The 18443-nt window shown below is 41.7% G+C and overlaps 7 protein-coding genes across 7 annotated transcripts in view; 4 read left to right on the forward strand and 3 right to left on the reverse strand.

The window, feature by feature from the left end:
* The window catches only part of LOC104817468 (protein disulfide-isomerase like 2-1), a 3897-nt gene extending 901 nt beyond the window's left edge, over positions 1–2996 (forward strand). The window contains exons 2-11 of the mRNA XM_010546680.2: positions 581–665; positions 761–858; positions 967–1022; positions 1228–1345; positions 1486–1513; positions 1621–1712; positions 1833–1989; positions 2071–2195; positions 2321–2420; positions 2709–2996. Coding sequence (XP_010544982.1) covers positions 581–665; positions 761–858; positions 967–1022; positions 1228–1345; positions 1486–1513; positions 1621–1712; positions 1833–1989; positions 2071–2195; positions 2321–2420; positions 2709–2780 — 931 coding nt within the window. The 3' untranslated portion in view covers positions 2781–2996. The remainder of the gene's footprint in view (positions 1–580; positions 666–760; positions 859–966; positions 1023–1227; positions 1346–1485; positions 1514–1620; positions 1713–1832; positions 1990–2070; positions 2196–2320; positions 2421–2708) is intronic.
* A 2324-nt stretch (positions 2997–5320) lies between these two features.
* On the reverse strand, positions 5321–6952 carry LOC104817469. The gene has a single exon (XM_010546681.2). It carries the CDS (start codon positions 6809–6811, stop codon positions 5612–5614), a length of 1200 nt encoding a protein of 399 aa, XP_010544983.1. The 5' UTR covers positions 6812–6952; the 3' UTR covers positions 5321–5611.
* A 914-nt stretch (positions 6953–7866) lies between these two features.
* On the forward strand, positions 7867–10290 carry LOC104817470 (phosphoribosylformylglycinamidine cyclo-ligase, chloroplastic). The gene is made up of 8 exons (XM_010546682.2): positions 7867–8341; positions 8516–8610; positions 8696–8797; positions 8958–9017; positions 9104–9276; positions 9440–9542; positions 9624–9782; positions 9873–10290. Exons 1-8 carry the CDS (start codon positions 8017–8019, stop codon positions 10044–10046), a joined length of 1191 nt encoding a protein of 396 aa, XP_010544984.1. The 5' UTR covers positions 7867–8016; the 3' UTR covers positions 10047–10290.
* A 362-nt stretch (positions 10291–10652) lies between these two features.
* Positions 10653–11456, reverse strand: LOC104817471. Its single transcript, XM_010546684.1, has one exon. The coding sequence runs from the start codon at positions 11234–11236 to the stop codon at positions 10907–10909; it is 330 nt and encodes a 109-aa protein (XP_010544986.1). The 5' UTR covers positions 11237–11456; the 3' UTR covers positions 10653–10906.
* A 1695-nt stretch (positions 11457–13151) lies between these two features.
* LOC104817473 lies at positions 13152–14065 on the forward strand. The gene has a single exon (XM_010546686.1). The coding sequence runs from the start codon at positions 13315–13317 to the stop codon at positions 13738–13740; it is 426 nt and encodes a 141-aa protein (XP_010544988.1). The 5' UTR covers positions 13152–13314; the 3' UTR covers positions 13741–14065.
* Positions 14066–15026: 961 nt separating this feature from the next.
* LOC104817472 (probable galacturonosyltransferase-like 7) lies at positions 15027–16363 on the forward strand. Its single transcript, XM_010546685.1, has one exon. The coding sequence runs from the start codon at positions 15106–15108 to the stop codon at positions 16186–16188; it is 1083 nt and encodes a 360-aa protein (XP_010544987.1). The 5' UTR covers positions 15027–15105; the 3' UTR covers positions 16189–16363.
* A 717-nt stretch (positions 16364–17080) lies between these two features.
* Positions 17081–18328, reverse strand: LOC104817474 (putative two-component response regulator ARR19). Its single transcript, XM_010546687.2, has 3 exons — positions 18269–18328; positions 17768–18178; positions 17081–17344 (listed from the first exon to the last, which is right to left on the reverse strand). Exons 1-3 carry the CDS (start codon positions 18323–18325, stop codon positions 17333–17335), a joined length of 480 nt encoding a protein of 159 aa, XP_010544989.1. The 5' UTR covers positions 18326–18328; the 3' UTR covers positions 17081–17332.
* Positions 18329–18443: the final 115 nt, after the last annotated feature.

The raw sequence follows: 18443 nt of genomic DNA on the forward strand, positions 1-18443 counted from the left end.
CTTCCGATCGTCTGTTTGGCCGGCGGTTCGATCTTAGTATATGTGAATTCAGGGATTGGTAGCCATTGTTTTTGTTCAATTCGTTGTTGATCTGTTGTGGGTTCTGTTCGATTTTGTGAAAAGAAGTTTTTGTATGTGTCGGCATTGTGCTGGATTGATAGGCGTGGTAACGATTAAACTTCAACTGGAAGCTGCTTGTGGAACTCATCTTATTATTTATTTGGTATTATCGGAGGTGTTCTCATGCGGCAACTGAGACTTACAAGTTGGTCACTTGGTTGTCTAAATTTTGTGTGCTGAAATTGAGTCTTACAAGTTGATTACTTGGTTTCATTTACGGGGCACCACCTATAGATTTGGAAAGGAAGAGCAGGAATTGGTTTAATGTTCCTTAGGGTGTACGAAAATGGCTGTGAAGCGTGGGATGGCCTCTGGCGTAAGTTTTTTTATGGAGGAAGCTCCACCAGCTAATGGCCCTGAGTGTACATAAATTCTGGGAGAGTATCTGATTTTCGCAGTAGGGGTTATGCTGTCTCCACTGCAAGAAACTTGGAATGTGAAACTATTTGTGCCCTGACAGGTGTGGCCACTGCAAGAAACTTGCCCCGGAGTATGAAAAGCTTGGTGCAAGCTTCAAGAAAGCTAAATCTGTATTGATCGGAAAGGTTGGTGCTGTCTTTCGGCATTAACGTTTTACTATTTCTGAATGTTGCTAATGGAAACTACACATGCAGCTATTGACTTGTTTACTCTGGTGCAGGTGGACTGTGATGAGCACAAGAGCATATGCAGTAAATATGGTGTTTCTGGGTACCCGACCATTCAATGGTTTACAAAAGGATCTCTTGAACCCAAAAAGTGAGCTTTCACCAACAAATCAAAAAACACATTAAAAAGCCATTTTTTAAAATATTATTTTCACTTGTAGTTCTCTAGGTCTCTAAGCTCTTGCCTCTGACTTAACAGGTACGAAGGTGCCCGCACTGCTGAGGCATTGGCTGAGTTTGTGAACAATGAAGGAGGTAATTATTCTTTCCTGGCAACTTTTTTTGCAAGTAATTTCATTTAGAATCGGCAGGCGATATTCTTCGTATCCCATTTTCCTTCTATTTCTCGCTGTCTGAATCTTGCTTTAAGAAATCACAACTGTTTCTAGATAAATTTCTGCTCTTTACTGTTATTGGTGCCAAACAACTTGGCTGAAGTACTCGTGGAATCTGTTTTCAGGTACCAATGTAAAGATAGCTTCAATCCCATCAAACGTAGTGGTATTGACACCTGATAACTTTGATGAGATTGTTCTGGATGAGAACAAAGATGTCCTGGTCGAGTTCTATGCACCATGGTAACCATTTCAGCTTGTTCAACGCCATGATAATAGTTTAGGTTTTAATTTAATTTATCTTCTTGAATTTCTTTTCTTCCGTTTTATTTTCTGCTTAATTGCTTTCATATTTTCTTCTAATTCCAATTCGCTTCTTCCAGGTGTGGCCACTGCAAATCCCTTGCTCCTGTACGCTCGATTGCCTGCTTGCCTGCTTGCCTGCTTTTGATCTGTCAATAGTTCTTATCTTCTCTTTGTTGTAAACACGTCTCTTTTTCCGTCATCTGCGTGTGCAGACATATGAGAAAGTAGCAGCGGTGTTTAAGCAAGAGGAAGGGGTGGTCATCGCTAATGTGGATGCTGATAAACACAGAGATCTTGGTGAGAAGTAAGTTTACCACGATTTACTCAGTAACCACTAGTGTTACTGTTACAAAATTTTTTGTTAGTAATGTGTATCCTAGGCAATTTGTAAGACCTGAGATTTAGACACGATCCTTATGGACAGGTATGGGGTGAGCGGGTTCCCAACGCTGAAATTTTTCCCAAAGAACAACAAAGCTGGTGAAGACTATGACGGTGGGAGGGATTTAGACGACTTTGTAAGCTTCATCAATGAGAAGGCTGGCATCAGCAGGGACAGTAAAGGGCAGCTCACTTCAAAGGTTAGTAACATGTCTACAATACCCCAAGTAGTTTTAACTTTTCCTATAACTTGCTTATGGCTTTGTTTTTTCTCTCGATAGGCCGGTATAGTGGAAAGCTTGGATGCCCTTGTGAAAGAGTTTGTGGCTGCTAGTGATGATGAGAAGAAGGCAATTTTATCTAAGATTGAAGAAGAAGCTGCTAAGCTCAAGGGCTCCTCTGTGAGGTATCTAGCTAATGTCTGAGTGATTTTTTTTAGAATGACTGCTTTCTCTCTCCTTGCCATGGATGATGGATTGTTCAGTTCACTGGTAAGTGATAGCCGAAATCTCTGGATCTGGATTTGTGTAGGTATGGGCAGATTTACTCGAAGCTTGCTAAGAATTACATGGCAAAAGGTTCTGACTACGCTAGTAAGGAAGTTGAGCGCCTTGAACGCATGCTTAGCAAGGTACAAACTAGTTTAGTATCCAATCATGTTTTCGTCTATATCCGCGCACATATGCATGCTGACACGCATACTCATTTAGCATATGCAAACATATCCTCTCTATCCGAGTTATATAGCTGGTTCCAGAGCCATACATAAACAAGTGTATACACAGCCACACATGTATATGTTTTATGTGCATGCTGGCCAAACGAGCCATTTCATTGGGCACCATACCCAGAGCACAATGAGAGAGATCTGACTTCTCTCTCTCTGTTTTTTTTTTGGTGGGTTTGTGGTGTTGTACAGGCTATTAGCCCGGCAAAAGCGGATGAGTTCACCCTCAAGAGAAATATCCTGTCCTCATTCGCTTCTTCTTAAAGCTCGGCCGAGAGAGAGAGAGAGAGAGAGTAGCCAGTCTTAGTTGGGAGGGGAAGTGATGATGAGATTATAGATTCTGTCTGGATCTATGTTTGATTGTCTGACCGAGCAACTCTTTCGAACTAGTAACCTCAAAAACTTTGTACCTTTTTTTTTATTATATTGAGATCACATTTCCGATCCCTTAAAGTCTATATCAAGCCCATTATTTCTATTTGTTTTTCTAGTTTTTTTAGTTTAGTAATGGTAAGTTTTGCTATGAGGCTTAATGGGGGCGTCGGTGTAATTCCCGTTAGATGTGAGAAGCGGTTGAATTGGGAGGGTGAGGGAACAGGACTCTCATCATATTCTTTGGCGTCTATGTCGGACCATACATAAATGATAAAATATTCAAAATATCATCCTTTTGCCACGTCTACTTCTACACTTACTTTTCTCCAAATATGACGGTGTGATTAGAATTCCAGTATGGTCACATAAATTATAATGTTAAATTTATGATGATTTCACCAATCGATTAATGTAATATGTAATGTGTATCCATTATAATTTAATGTGATTATCATAAATTTAACGTTATGATCAATGTGATCATACAGTTATTTTGTTCACATGGTCAAATCTGGAGAATGATATGTATTGAAATAGTTTTAATAAAAAGAAGATATTTTAGATAATGAACCACATACACATAGAGCACACGTTCACTGTGATAGCCACCTCAATTCAATATACATATATCCTCATCAATGCCATTTAATCCGGGTTGTCCTCCTTGTTCCATCAAAATTTATTCCATCGAAGTTCAAATTCGAATATTATCAAGACATGATGTCTCAGCGAAACGTTGCTTTCCTCTGAGGTCATGGCATATGGCTGCTTAGTAAATTTTCTTAAATATGAGTGTCATTTTTACAAGGGAATGATAAAATGTTACATTAGCATACCCCTGGGAGACAAGTGGAATATTCCCCACAACATGAACTGATGTCACGGTAATTAAGAGAGAGAGATATAGCTCCTGAAGGCATTCATTTCATGGTGTCCAATGAAATGACTTATCCACCCATTGCCTGTTTGCAATATGGTCAAGGCAAAGTGGCCCTAAACCCTCTTTCATTCATCACCTTATCCTAAGATCATATATAACCATATCATACAACTTCTTAAACAAGTCCATATATTTTCGGTACATACAAAAAAAAAAGGCCACGTCAAAGGTCCCATGTCATTCGACAACATGTCAGTCTCCTTTGTAATTTTCCCCAACCACCACGGTTCCATCCGTTATATATATATATATGGGTTTGTATCGGACGGTTAAAACGAGTACGTCAACAATTTACTTAGACAGCCAAACAACAGCTAGTTGGTGACGGTGGTGGTTCGATTTCTGGAGAGAGATGCAATTTTTGAACTCAAATGATCCATATATAAATAGTGATCTCGAGTCTCGAGTCTAGAGTGGATGTAACTGGGTCGAAGGCTCGAAAATCATTACTTACGCAATGATTTTGTTTTTTGTATCACTTCATAAGATAATAGAAATCCAAGATTAATCAAGTGGTACAGATTTCATAAATTTGGGGATATAATAAAACCGTACGAGAAATAAAAGCCCCGATATCAACATCATTGTCATGACAAGAGAGGAGGAGAAGAGGGGCTTTGGGTCATAAAAAGCATGGGCCTCTATTGTTTTAACTCTTTTATCGAGAGGACAACTCATATAAACCCATCCTCGTGTGGGGTTTTATCCATAATCTGATAAACAGAGACCCATATACATATACATACATATATATAGTATGCAGCATCAGACCCCCATGGGACAACCCCATGTGTGAAATCTTTATATTTCAGACTTCTTTTTAGACAGCTAATGTATTTTGTACCATCCGACCAAAGGACACTGAAAAATTGAAAGAAAAAGAAATACCAGCTACTTTGCATCAATGTGAATACCAAAGATTCCTGTATATATATATATATATGTATATGTATATTGGTGGGTAAAAGGTAATTGGAAAGATTCCTAAATTTACTTTCTAGGTTTTTACATTTACCACCGTCGCTCTTAGGTCCAACAAGATCTGAGCTTCAGATTTCTTTGGTTGATGTTATGACAAGAACAAAGTTAAAAGACAATGGCTAAAGGAAATGTTTACATATGCAGTGAAACCAAAATAGGAGGATTAGTTCATAACATGGTAAAGGAAATGGTCATGGGTGGGGTTCAGATGTATAGATGATTTGTGGTTTATAATTTTTTTTTATTTTAAAAAAAGGATAAACAAGTATAAAAAATGAAGAAGATAGACTGAAAGATGCAGTTCGACCCACATGAATACAAAAGGTTAACAAGAAGACAAAGCTCCTGGAGATGCTCCCACACACAGACACCCCCACCATTTGCCCCATCTTCCCACTAATCGAATAGAGGCTCGCAGTTTACAAAAATTATTGCACGGCTTGAGAGAGTTATTGGGTACGTAGTACGGTACTCTCCGATTTAAGATTCTTAATAGAAAAATCACAAATTTGGAAAAATTATTTGCTAATGGATTTAATTTAAGGCGTAAAAACAGCGCATGAAAGGCAGAGGCTTCACATATCCCCCATTCGTCGATGGCGGAAACTAATGCCCACATCCCATGATGAACTAATACAGAATCACAGACAGCAGCTAAAACATGCCTAACTAACAATGGGCACAGTAATATCTTACATAAGACTATTGTAGGCATGAGCTTAAGCTTAGGTTCCTCCCCGAAACCAAAGTCTATACAGCGGATTATAACATGTAATTGGGATTTAATGGCTTGATTTGATTACCTGGATGAGACTGGGTTCAAGCTCCGGGCTAATCCGTTTAGGGCACTGTAACCTTTGGAGCTGAACCCTAGGCAGCCGAAGAGCCCATGCCTGTACGGCAAGTACGTCCTCTTCTTCATTTCCTCTGCCTGAGCTCTGTTCGCCGTGTAATGCAGCTCGTGCGCCGACGGCTGCAGACCCCGCCGCTTCGCTATGCCGTTCGTCGGTTTTCCGGAAGCCGCAGATTTCTTCGCCGGCGCTTGTTTCTGCTTCTGCTTCTGCTTCTGCGTTTCGGCGACTGCGTTTGCATCTGCAGCGTCCTCCGCCGAGGGAAGCGGTTTCTCCTCCTTGGAGATGGTCAGAGATGAAGATTTCAGTTTCTTCTCTTTGGAAGGAGAGAAGGATATGTTGGACCAGAACTTCTCCTTCGCGTTCCCTCTACCTTCGCTTTTGCTTCTGTGCAGTAGATCCTTGAGGAATATCCACTTCTTAGAGTTTCTACCGGAGGACGACGACCGGGAAGATGACGCCGAACACGACGGCGTCGTTTCAACCGATGGTACGGTTTCGTTCTGCTTCTTCTCCTGCTCGTAATCTTCCTGCAGCTTCCGAATGCATTCCTTCACCTCTCTCTCCCCGGCCCGTCCTTCTTCTTCACCTTCTTCTTCGTTCCACTCATACGCTGCGTTCCGCAGCGGAGAGAGGGATCTTGCCTTACGATGAACAGATCTGCTCCTTAGCCTCAGATCTCTCCCTCGCTTAACCACTTCACCGTCCTCGTTGTCTTCCTCCTCAGTCTCCAGATCCAGCAGCGGCGACAACATCTGAGGCCGCTGCAGGTGCGATGAAAGCTTCATCGGCTTGATCTGACCGTTCGAGAACAGCTCGTCGGCAGAGCTCATGGATCCGCCGCCGAGGGGACCACTTTCTGACAACCGAGATGAGAAGTCGAACTCGAAGTCGCACAACGACGACGACGAGTCGAGCTGCGGATACTCCGGGGCCGCACGAGCGGCGGGCGCCGGAGCAGAGTACAGGACGAAATGCATGGGGCTCGCCGGAGCGCTGAAAAAGTATCCCGGAGAGGGACCACGGCCGGGGCTCGACGGAGCGCTGACGAAAGGCGTGGAGCAAGCAGAGCCAAGATCGTCGCTGAAGCGAGGCATCTCAGAAGAGTCGGTTGGCTCAGGGTCGCCATGGCCGAAGCTCTGTGACATGACAATGACGAGAGAGAGAGACGAAGAACAGAGAAGAAGAAGAAGAAGATAGATGGGACAGTGGCTGGGGGATTTTTAGCTTGTTTTACAAGTTAATGTTTCTGCTCAGAGAGCGCGCGGAGCGAGGTGACGGCCATTACATATATGCAGACCGCTTTTTACCTTTTTTTTTTTTAATTTTTTAATCCGATAAAATAAAAATTCCATTAGTCGAACCGTTAATTAATATTTTATATCAAAGTAGTTATCTTTTTAATATTTGGAACAACAAGTAACAATGTTATTATCTTTTTAATATTAATTGGATTTTTATTTTATGCGGTTGTGCTATTGTAGTTGCCTGGGATTCCACAGTCTAAATCCAATAGAATATAATATACCCATTTTTTTTAATGTACGTCCATCCATTTGTATAGTTTCGATTCTACCCCCCCCTAAGAAATGAAATTACACATTTGCCCTCGGAGTGCAGTATATTTGCAGCTTATCCTTATTTTTTCTCCAAAAAATGTTGTTGCCCATTGTTTTCAATGATGCAATTTATCAAAACATTTAACTCACATTTTGCATGTAAACTTCAGAGGTAGTTGAGGTCTTGACTTTGCGGTTAGTTGAGTTAAATTATTATAATATTTTATAATTCTAATAAATACTAATAAAGTATCTAGATTTTTAGTGAGACAAATAACGAACAAAAATTAAATCAAAAGAACGGGGTGGGGGGCAATTGGGCAAATGAGTAAACCGGTAGAGGGCATTTCAGGAATAATTGTTACCGGACAAGACGTGGCGGCACGTGCTGTTGCTGGGTGTGATCGCCCCCATAAGGCAATTTCTTTTTAAAAAAATAATAAAAATCACAGTTCCCCATGCCTTACCATTCCTACACATTTAGTGGGTCAAGCCCATTGGGCCGGGTTTACTCTTCTTTTTCATTTGGACCGAAAAATGGAAAATCGATCTTTACATGGTTTATGGGTTTATGCATTTAGATACACACGTACACTAATTTCCATGATTTGTGATAAAGGCTGAAAAGGAAATGTATAGAGATGAATCCTACACCAACCCTGGTTCCACGCTAATTTACGCCCTTTCTCTTTCGGTCTCTCACCTAGAATCTCAGAGTTTAGCCTAAACCCTTTCTCTCGGGCCTCTCTTTCCTTCCCGAAATTCCAAAAAAAAAAAAAAAGTTTTGCTCCACCATGGAAGCCACCACCAACTTCGTCGCACAGTCTTCTTCTCGCTGTTTAGCAGCGCCGATCAGACCTTCGTTTTCCGGCACCGTCAACCGGCTTCGTTGTGTTCCCGCCTCGCCGAAAGATCTGTCAGCGGGTCTTTTTCTGCGTGGTGGGGCGAGGACTAGGGTCCGTAGCACGCGTTGCTTGTCGATGTCGGATAGCGACGCAGGAGCAGGTGGTCTCACTTATAAGGATGCCGGTGTGGATATCGACGCCGGGACTGAACTCGTCCGGAGAATCGCCAAGATGGCTCCTGGAATCGGCGGCTTCGGTGGTCTCTATCCACTCGGTAAGGTTTCTGATTTAGTTCAAATTTTTACTTCTGTTGTATCCAATTTAGTCACTGGAAACAAAATTTTGGTGTGAATTGATTGATGGGTGTAGCTCACTGTGTGATCATTTGTTTCATTTCATTTCCTCGGAACCTTTGTGCTGAGATTTTCATGGCGGCTTTGTCGAGCAGGTGATTCCTATCTTGTCGCTGGTACGGATGGTGTAGGAACGAAGCTTAAGCTGGCCTTTGAGACAGGGATCCATGATACCATTGGAATCGATTTGGTATAATTGCGAGTGGGATCTTTGTTTTATTTTCGTGTATTTTACATCAGCAATTTACGTTTTGAGGGGATTTTTCTCTTCCCAGGTTGCAATGAGTGTCAACGACATTGTTACTTCTGGTGCAAAGCCTCTGTTTTTTCTTGATTACTTTGCTACAAGTCGTCTTGATGTTGATCTTGCAGAAAAGGTACCCTTGGCTCTTATTGGGTTTTTTCTTGTATGGTTTTTGGTATTCCTGTAAGTTGTGGTGTTTGTTTCGTAAGGCTTGGTGTGATTAGGATCTCCATTGAAAAGCTGATGAAGAAGCTGAAAGTTTTGGACTGATGGGTTTAGCTTTCTGTTTCCAGGTCATTAAAGGGATTGTTGATGGTTGCAGACAATCGGAATGTGCTCTACTAGGGGGAGAGGTACGCTTCAAACATACCCAATTGTGTTCCTCGCCTGTAGCATGTGTGTTATGTCTTGCTAAATGTGTTTTTTGTTTTTGTTTTAGACAGCGGAAATGCCCGACTTTTATGCAGATGGGGAGTATGACCTTAGCGGCTTTGCAGTAGGCATTGTCAAGAAGGATTCGGTCATAGATGGGAAAACCATTGTGGCAGGAGATGTCCTCATTGGACTCCCATCTAGTGGAGTTCATTCGAATGGTTTCTCGCTCGTTAGAAGGTAGTTCTGGTCAGACTCCCTTTGGCAGCAGCTATCATGCTTTCTACCGTAAAATCATTATGATGTCGAAAATGCTTGATCAAGCTTTTGGCTACCGACCATCCAGCTCTGCCCTCAACACCATATCGCATCCTAATAATTAGACCCAAACAATTTGTTTCAGGGTCGTGGATCGGAGTGGCCTTTCTCTGAAAGACCAACTTCCGGGCGGATCAGGGACACTAGGCGAGGCTTTAATGGCACCAACCGTCATATATGTGAAGCAGGTCAGTCTGGAATTTATGCAACAAGCCGACACCCTAATGGTAGTTTTCTGAGGCATCATATAATTTCACATCTGTTTGCAGGCACTCGACATAATCAGCAAAGGAGGAGTGAAGGGCATAGCCCACATCACTGGTGGAGGGTTCACAGACAACATTCCTCGAGTCTTCCCAGATGGGCTTGGTGCTGTTATTCACACCGACGCCTGGGAAATCCCACCTCTGTTCAGATGGATCCAACAGGTAAAATCATTCTATATTTCTCAAACATATCAGAGAAAGTTGCATCACATGACATGAACAAATGCCATTATATTTGGTTAATGGTTACAGGCTGGAAGAATAGAGGATGCTGAGATGAGAAGGACATTTAACATGGGAATAGGAATGGTTATGGTGGTGAGTCCAGAGGCGGCGGATAGAATACTTGGAGAAGCCGGGAGAGGAGCTTACGTTGCTCATCGCATCGGGGAGGTTATGGACGGCGAAGGAGTAAGCTATCTCTAAAGCTTTTTTCCTGTGTAAACCATATAAGCATGGTTATGGAACCAGTGTCTTTTTTTGAGGTTTGGATGAGGGAGGGGGCAGGTTTTGTCTAATTTTTGGTTATGCTGAATAATATTGGGTTTGGTTTGAATATCTGGTTGAAGTGGACCGGCTTTAACTGTAATAGTCTTCTTTCTTGCGGCTGAGATGGAACTTGGTTCGGTTGTCTGAATTCTTCCCAAGTTGCAGTTGTTGAACTTTTTAACCAAATGCATTTTGGAAGCAAATAAACGTTATAATACTTTAAATGTGAAGTATTTATTTTTTTCAAGCGAGTTGATGGAATGTCTCTAACCATCTCAAAATGACAAAATCTGTTGATAGAGACATCTTAGGATGTCCAAATGGATTCTCCTGCACACCTAACTTAACTCATTCTATTTCCTATATATTCTGACTTGGATATTTCTTTACCAAAGGAAAAAAAATTCTCTGTTAACCTCTAAACCCAATGAACACTAAAATTTTCCCAGAATCTGAATGAATAGAAAAAGATTTCTCAACACGGAAGGAAAATTTCTCTGAGTAGCGGCGAAAACGCCACAAGCTTTGACGAAAAATAATCTGTGGAATGCAAAGTTTTTGTTTTTTGGGTTTAAAATGCAAAGTTGCCCGAATCGGATTGGTAAACAAATAAAATTCAAAATCCCATTTCACCGACCAATTCCCTCTCTCCAGAGATTCTCGCCGCCTATCCAGCCGGAAATCACATCGGAAAACTTAGCCGCCGCAGATTGTCGCCGCCTATCCCGCCGTAAAACACCGCATGCACAGTTTCCTCCTCCGATCGAACCCGCCGGTGCAGGAAAAAAGTCAGCTGGTTAATATCCATGGACAATCTGAGAGCATTTGTCTTTAATCCAACGAAGCCCCTTCCTCAGCGATGCCTTCACCTTCCCTTCGACCGTGTACGCCTTGTACCTCGCGATCCTCTTCTTCCTCCTCATCTCCGCGTCGCTCAACCCCCACGGCTTCGCCGACGCGTTGCTCGCACGCGGCGCTTCCGTCGGCGGTGGAGGAGGAGGAAGATCCGACGAGCTCGACCGCGTGGCGTAGATCTGACTCGCCCCGACGCCGTACCCCTTGCCGCTCACGATCTCCGTCCTCCGATCAGCGGCGTGCGGCCTCTGACCCGATCCGAACCCGTCCATCTTCCTCGCCGGAATCAAAAGAACCGGTAGGGTTCCCGATTGGATGTTCCTAGAGAGAGGAAGAGAAAATGGAAGAGGCAAAAACGTGAACGGGCGATAAATTCTATGAGCCGTATTTCTATCTTTCTCTGGTCTAAAAGAAAACGTCCGAGAGTTAGCGTTGGCGGTTTCCGCGATCGTTTTCTTTTTTTGGGGTTTTTTTCTGAAACGAACATGAAGTCGAGGGACGATTTGTAATAAATATATGTTAAATTTATACGATCTGTAATTATAATAAATCTGGACAGCCTCGGATGCTCCGTGACACCTGTCGGACTAAAACCTTCTAATTTATTATAGTTTTTCTGTTATTCATTTTATTACAAAAACGTACAATCGGCTCCCGTTAGTTTATGCCCTGACCCTTAGTACTCTCCGCTAATAAATGGGCTTAAAACATAATAAAATGGGCTAGAAATGGGCCGTAGATACATAAGATACAATTAACAACCAAAAAAAGGCTCAAAATATATTGGAATGGGTTCTAATGGACTATATAATACTCCGGTTAGGCTATTGGGCCGCGGGTCAATCGATTCAACCAATTGGACAATGATTTGTATATTTTTTTTTTATATTTTTATTTAAAATATCAAAATATAATATACTACTAATATTAATAAACAAGTTAGCAATATAAAGGAAATGTTGATTTGTAAGGCACGTCTCCCTTATAAAAAATTTACATTGGAATCATCACCATGCATTATAATTAATAAATAAAATCATCTGACATTGACGCAGCGGTGGATCTACCATGTATGTATGTATGTATGTATGTATGTATGTATGTACGTATGTATGTATGTCCACGCGAGAAGAGGAGCAGAATACGGGATTTTGTCGACTGGGCATAGGATGGAATAAAAAATTATCTTCTTCACTTTTTTTTTCAAGTGAAAATTTATTTTTATTTTTTTAATCTCAAATCAACAAACTAAAAAGCGGTATCAGATTAAAACGTGTTCATTCGGAAGTTTCGAATCTGTCCCCGTCGTTTACGCATCTGCCACGTGGAAAACTCCGATGACATCGAGAGACATGGAATGGAATAATCGGACCGAATTAAATCGGTCGTAAATCATTCTCTAATTTCACAAAATCTATTAAAAACACACAATTCACGCAAAAATGATGGTTATACGGAAATATATAAACCTAAATATCATCTGATAAATTAGACAAGGAATGTGCATTGTTAATTAGAGGTACGTCGAATTTATTAGGAACTCAAATAACACCAAACAGATAATAAAAAGGAATACCACATTTGACTCGCATTTCAACAGACAATTAATTAATTAGGCCGAACGTGATAAAATTAATATGGGCATTAAATAATAGATGAAAGAAGAAAGAGTGAACGCCTTGACAAATTCACAATAATGCATTGCATGACAGATCCAACGGTCAGGATTCGAAAGGGGGAGGTGGCAGAACAGGCAAGTATCACCCGTCTGCATTTATTAGGACAGCGACCGCCCACTCCCGAACGCCGGTCTCTCTTTAATTTTTTATTTTATTTTTGACCTTCGACTCTGTATTTCTTTCACGCTCTTTCAAAGTTGTCAAGTGAATTTTATTACACCATCACTGTTAGTCTACGTACGTATATATCGAATGTACATGACAATTATATATATATATATATATTATATATATTAATTGAGGGATTATATATGGAAAATGTCACGTGTTTTCATTATATAACGTTGGGTTAGGAACCCGTTTCTAATAACGCGGCGATGATGTGGTTGTCTCGTCCCTACCCGAGAAGGGCCATTGTGTTACGTAAACTTGCATTTGCACAACCAATAGTCGCATAAATGAATGAATACATACACACATATGTACAAAAACATATAGATGCGTGTCCCCTTATCACGTGTCTACCCATTTATAAAAAACCCTCCATTAATCTCTCGCTCCTTATCTCTCTTTCTCTCTCTCTCTGCCCTGAAATACATATACGAATATACATACGCTCGCATACTGCATCCATATGTACATGTAGATCGTGGAGAGAGAGAGAGAGGGGGATGGATATCAGGCGGAAGATGTATTGGCAGAGATGGAAAGGATACAAGAGGCTCGACGGGTCGTCGGAAACGGGTCGGGTTAAGGTGAAACGGGTCAAGATGGATCCGTATTCGACCCGGAAGAGGAGATTCTGGAGGATAAAGATAGTGCCAAAGCTTAGAATCTTGAAAACGGCGTCGCCTAAGAGGCTTCTCGTCTGGCTCCGAGACGCCTACGTCAAGATGATGCTGCGGCTTGCGAACTCTCGGGTCATCGGAGCATCCGGCCACGTCGGATCCGGGTTCGGGTCGGGGCCCGTCCTGAAGGAGTACGACGAGAAGATGCTGGTGGAGATTTACAAGTCGATATTGATGGCACAGGGGAATCTGATGCACCGCGACACACCCAAGCTCGCCTCCGATCTGGTCCGACCCGTCGTTAGGTAACGAAATTGTTACCGCTGTTTACTGCCTCTGTCTCTTTTTACTTCTTACTGCTGGGATTTATTATTCGAGGCGATTAATGACGTCCAGAGCGGCATCTATGTCCCCCGACCGTCATCGCTGACATCGCCCAAATAATTAATTCTCCCACCCTTTATATTATTACTTTTGAATTTTAAATTTTGCTCTTGTATTAAATCTCGAATTTTATGTTGGAATTTCTTATATATGATCGCATTCTAAAAGACGTTATAAGATAATTCAAAAGCCTTACTTTGTAACAATTTTCTAGCACATATGTCTATTAAAGCATGTATTGTGACAACAATTATATAGCAGAAAATTTTTTAAAAAAATGTAATTTGTCTCACTAGTAGACATCTATTGAATTGGGTGTAAAAAAAACTGGTTTGGGCTGAGTATGGGCTGAAATTAAGATATCAGGCCTCACCTGATTCGGGCTTGTAATTATATAGGGGCCTAGTATTTAATTAACACGTTCTTGTAAACATAATTGTTGTGCGTGATACCGTAATTAATTTTCATATCATTTTCTTACGATATTTAGTCCACGTTTTCAAGATTTTTTCTAGTTTTTATAATGTGTAAATCTTTTTTTTACCAAATAGCATTTGAACATATTAAAGAAAAATGTTGGGTGGATATATATATTAAAAGAATAATATTTCGAATTAAATGGAAATATTCTCTTAGGAGGGGAAACAAATCGCTTGAAAATGCAGAAAATATACAATACATAAATTTGAAATATTTGGTATAATTTTTAAAATATGGGATGAAAATATGTATTATTCAACTAAAATTAAAATTTAAGTCTGTTTGGCTCGGGAGAAAATAAAGGAAAATCTCTCTATCTCCTTCGCTCGCTTTCTATCTATCACTCCATCCATCGTTCTCTCTCTCTCTCCTCCATCGTCGTCTTCAGAGGAATCGATACTAAAATTGAGAGAGAAGGGGAGGGAGGGAGGGAGGAGGGTAAAGCACACGGTGGCGCACCGTAGCAGCGCCCCTCCTAACGTGCGCCCTCTTCTTCGTTTTTCCATCTCTTCTTCTCCCGTCTCAGGTCGCTTCGAATCCACGGTTTTTGATTCACCAGGAAATTTTAAAAAATAAAATAAATTCACATTTTGGGGTTCGTCTCTCTGTGTTGAATTTCAACTCTGGCGGACCTCAGGGGAACCCTAGCGTTCCTTCGTTCGTGTCTCGCCTCCATCGCCGCCGATCGGTGGGGTTATTTCAAGTCTACGAAGAAGAAGAAGCGGTCTCGCCTCCATCGCCGCCGATCGGTGGGTTTATTTCAAGTCTACGAAGAAGAAGAAGCGGGGAGAACCGATTCGTGATCTCGGGATGCTCTGGATCATGCGTTTCTCCGGCTTCTTCTCCGTCGCCATGGTTATGATCGTCCTCTCACCGTCGCTCCAGTCATTCCCTCCCGCCGAAGCCATCAGATCCTCCCACCTCGACGCCGACCTTCGCTTCCCGGCGTCGCTCCTCCAGCCTCAGCGTTTCTCCTTCAGGAAGGCCCCACCGTTCCGCAATGCCGCCGATTGCGCCGCCGCCGACGGAGACTCCGGCGTCTGCAACCCTTCATTGGTCCACGTCGCCATCACTCTCGATGTCGAGTACCTCCGCGGCTCCGTCGCCGCTGTCCATTCCATTCTCCGGCATTCTGCCTGCCCCGAGAGCGTTTTCTTCCATTTCCTCGTCTCCGAAACGGACCTCGAATCCCTGGTTCGTTCCACTTTCCCCGAATTGAAGTTTAAGGTTTACTATTTCGACTCTGAGATTGTGCGGAGATTGATCTCCACGTCGGTGAGGCAAGCGCTTGAGCAACCGTTGAATTACGCTCGGAATTATTTGGCTGACCTCTTGGAACCTTGCGTGCGGCGAGTGATCTACCTGGATTCCGATCTCATCGTAGTCGATGATATAGCAAAGCTGTGGAGGACGCGATTGGGTTCGAAAACGATCGGGGCGCCGGAATACTGCCACGCCAACTTAACCAAATATTTCACCCCGGCGTTCTGGTCGGAGGAGAGGTTTTCCGGCGCGTTCAGTGGGAGAAAACCGTGTTATTTCAACACGGGAGTGATGGTGATGGATCTGGGGAAATGGAGGCGCGTGGGGTACACGAAGCAGATAGAGAAGTGGATGGAGATACAGAAGAGGAAGAGGATATACGAGCTGGGGTCGCTGCCGCCGTTCCTGCTGGTATTCGCCGGAGAAATAACGCCGATCGAGCACAGGTGGAACCAGCATGGCCTCGGTGGGGACAACGTGAGGGGAAGCTGTCGGGACATGCATCCCGGTCCGGTGAGCTTGCTGCATTGGTCGGGAAGTGGAAAGCCATGGCTAAGGCTGGACTCGAAACGGCCATGTCCACTCGACACCCTCTGGGCACCGTACGACTTGTATGGACACTCGCGCTGATTCATCTTCGGTAACTTTACGGCTTGCCCCATTATTCTTTTTCTTTTTTTCGTTGATTTTTCGATTTGGGATTTGGTGTTCCTCGATTATTTCCCTGCCCTTTCTTCCTCTGTATTCCTATTCAATTGTTATGTGACATGAAAATAAAAGTGAAAACCCAGAGATTACATTCGGATTTGTTGAAATCAATATAAAACCAACTTAATATATAAAAGCCATGAATGGACCACCCGCATTCATCATTATAGATACTTGCATTAGATTGAAAGGAAAATGGAAACTTTGTGCGGTGATTTGATTCCATGATAATATGCTCTTTTCTCTTTTTAAACCTATGATGGGATCAACTGTTTCCATAATAGACGTATTCGCATGAAATCACATCGAAATTAGACACCATATCGTTAGTTCTTTAATTACATCAGATTTGGAATTGCTTAATTTATGGTTGCGTGGTTGAATTTGGAGGGTTAACATATATAATATAAGATAGATTTTTTTTGTTGAGGATTGTTCCTACATGACATTTTTTTTATTATTATATTTGGTCTAATGGGGTTTGAATTTGGGTGGTGATGATAATCACTTTGTGATATTGATATATCCAATATCAAGATTTGCGCAATAAAACCTTGTCATATTTTTGACAATCGTTTCAGTTTAAATATACAACATAGCTTTTTCGATAGAATTCCTAATTCTTATCTTAAGGATAAAAATATATAAATCCAATATAAAAAGCGAAGAAATTAATATCTAAACTTTATAGAAATTGAAACTCTTCACATATTTTTCGGTATCCAATAAGAAGAGATACGGATGAAACAATGAACATAGGACTCGTCAAAGGAACGAAGGATCTCTAATAAATAAGTTACCCGGAATGTCCGAACACAAGCAAATCCATACGTATCTTCATATGGACTATTTTCGGCCCGAAGCTTCCCATATCTAACAAAAATGGCGATACGAGAAAAAGGCCCCATGGCCAAACAGAAAATCATCACGTCTACAAAATCAAATGCAGCTATGATGTTCTTCCCAGTCTTCTGGATACGTAGATGGACATAAATAAATGATCAGAGATGTTTCTTCAAATCCAAAAAACACAAGACGAGATGATTCCCTGCTCGTGTTGCAGTGTTCAACGAAGGTACTGCATAATAAGGCAACATAAGTAAGAACTACGATTTAATCTACGATCTTCTACTATCTATATAATACGACGTTGATATAAAAAAATATTATGATTTATATATCCTAAATATTATATTCATCTACCGTCATCAATATAGAAAAATATTCTCTTATATGGTATTAGAGTCTGATTTTTGTTCTATTTTTTTTCTTCATCAACAATGAAAACGATATACTAAATCCAATAGTATAATCGTCTTGAGTATCATCTTGCATTCCTTTTATTATATGGTACTAAACACCGTTTAAGAAAATAATCATAGTTATATAAATCACAATACAACTCTTGTATATGGAAATAAACAATGAAATCAAGCTCATTCCATCTAAAAGAAAACTAGTTGTTCAAATGTAATTATTTCATAGAGCGACGATGGAGTACCTGCAAGGGTAAGACATCTTGGAAAATATCGGAACCGTATTCAAACATCGTATCGATGAGCTCGGGATAGTCGCCGCCAAGCATCGGGTTTGCAAATTCTCGAACCATCGACTTGGAATCAGGCAGATGGTGTGGAGGTGGGTATACAGAATGGTCGACGAATGGATGTTGTTGCAGAGGCTGAGGGTTGTTCATCATGAACGTATTGTTGTTTGCAGTGATGTAGCCGTTAGAGAGCTCGGGAGGAGCGGAGTTCATGACGTGACTGCCGAGGAAACCATGCACGACGTTGTTCTGATCGTGTAGATACGATGGGTTTGAAGAAGCCGAAGGGTTCGTCTCCGTGAAAGGCCTTTGGTTCGGAATTTCCTTTGGAAATCTGCAGTTTCTCTGTAGGCTGAGTCGGTATTTCTGCATCGTCGATAGGGTTAGCGATCGATAGAGTTTATATTTCGTGCTTCGCACGAAAGGGCATTACGAACATGAAACGGGCAGGGTTACCTGGAGGTGGCTAGCGACATTGTTCCGAGTGAGGCCACGAATTTTCATCTTCTGCATGCATTTCAGGATCTCCTTTGGAACAGCTTCTGAATTCGCGTTTGCGTTTAAATAATAATTATAATTAATAATTAAAAAAAAAAGATTCGCATAAAGAAGAGCATGAAAGAGAGGGAGG

Source organism: Tarenaya hassleriana, unplaced genomic scaffold, assembly GCF_000463585.1.
Source record: "Tarenaya hassleriana unplaced genomic scaffold, ASM46358v1 Cleome27, whole genome shotgun sequence".
Classification (NCBI taxonomy): Eukaryota; Viridiplantae; Streptophyta; class Magnoliopsida; order Brassicales; family Cleomaceae; genus Tarenaya; species Tarenaya hassleriana.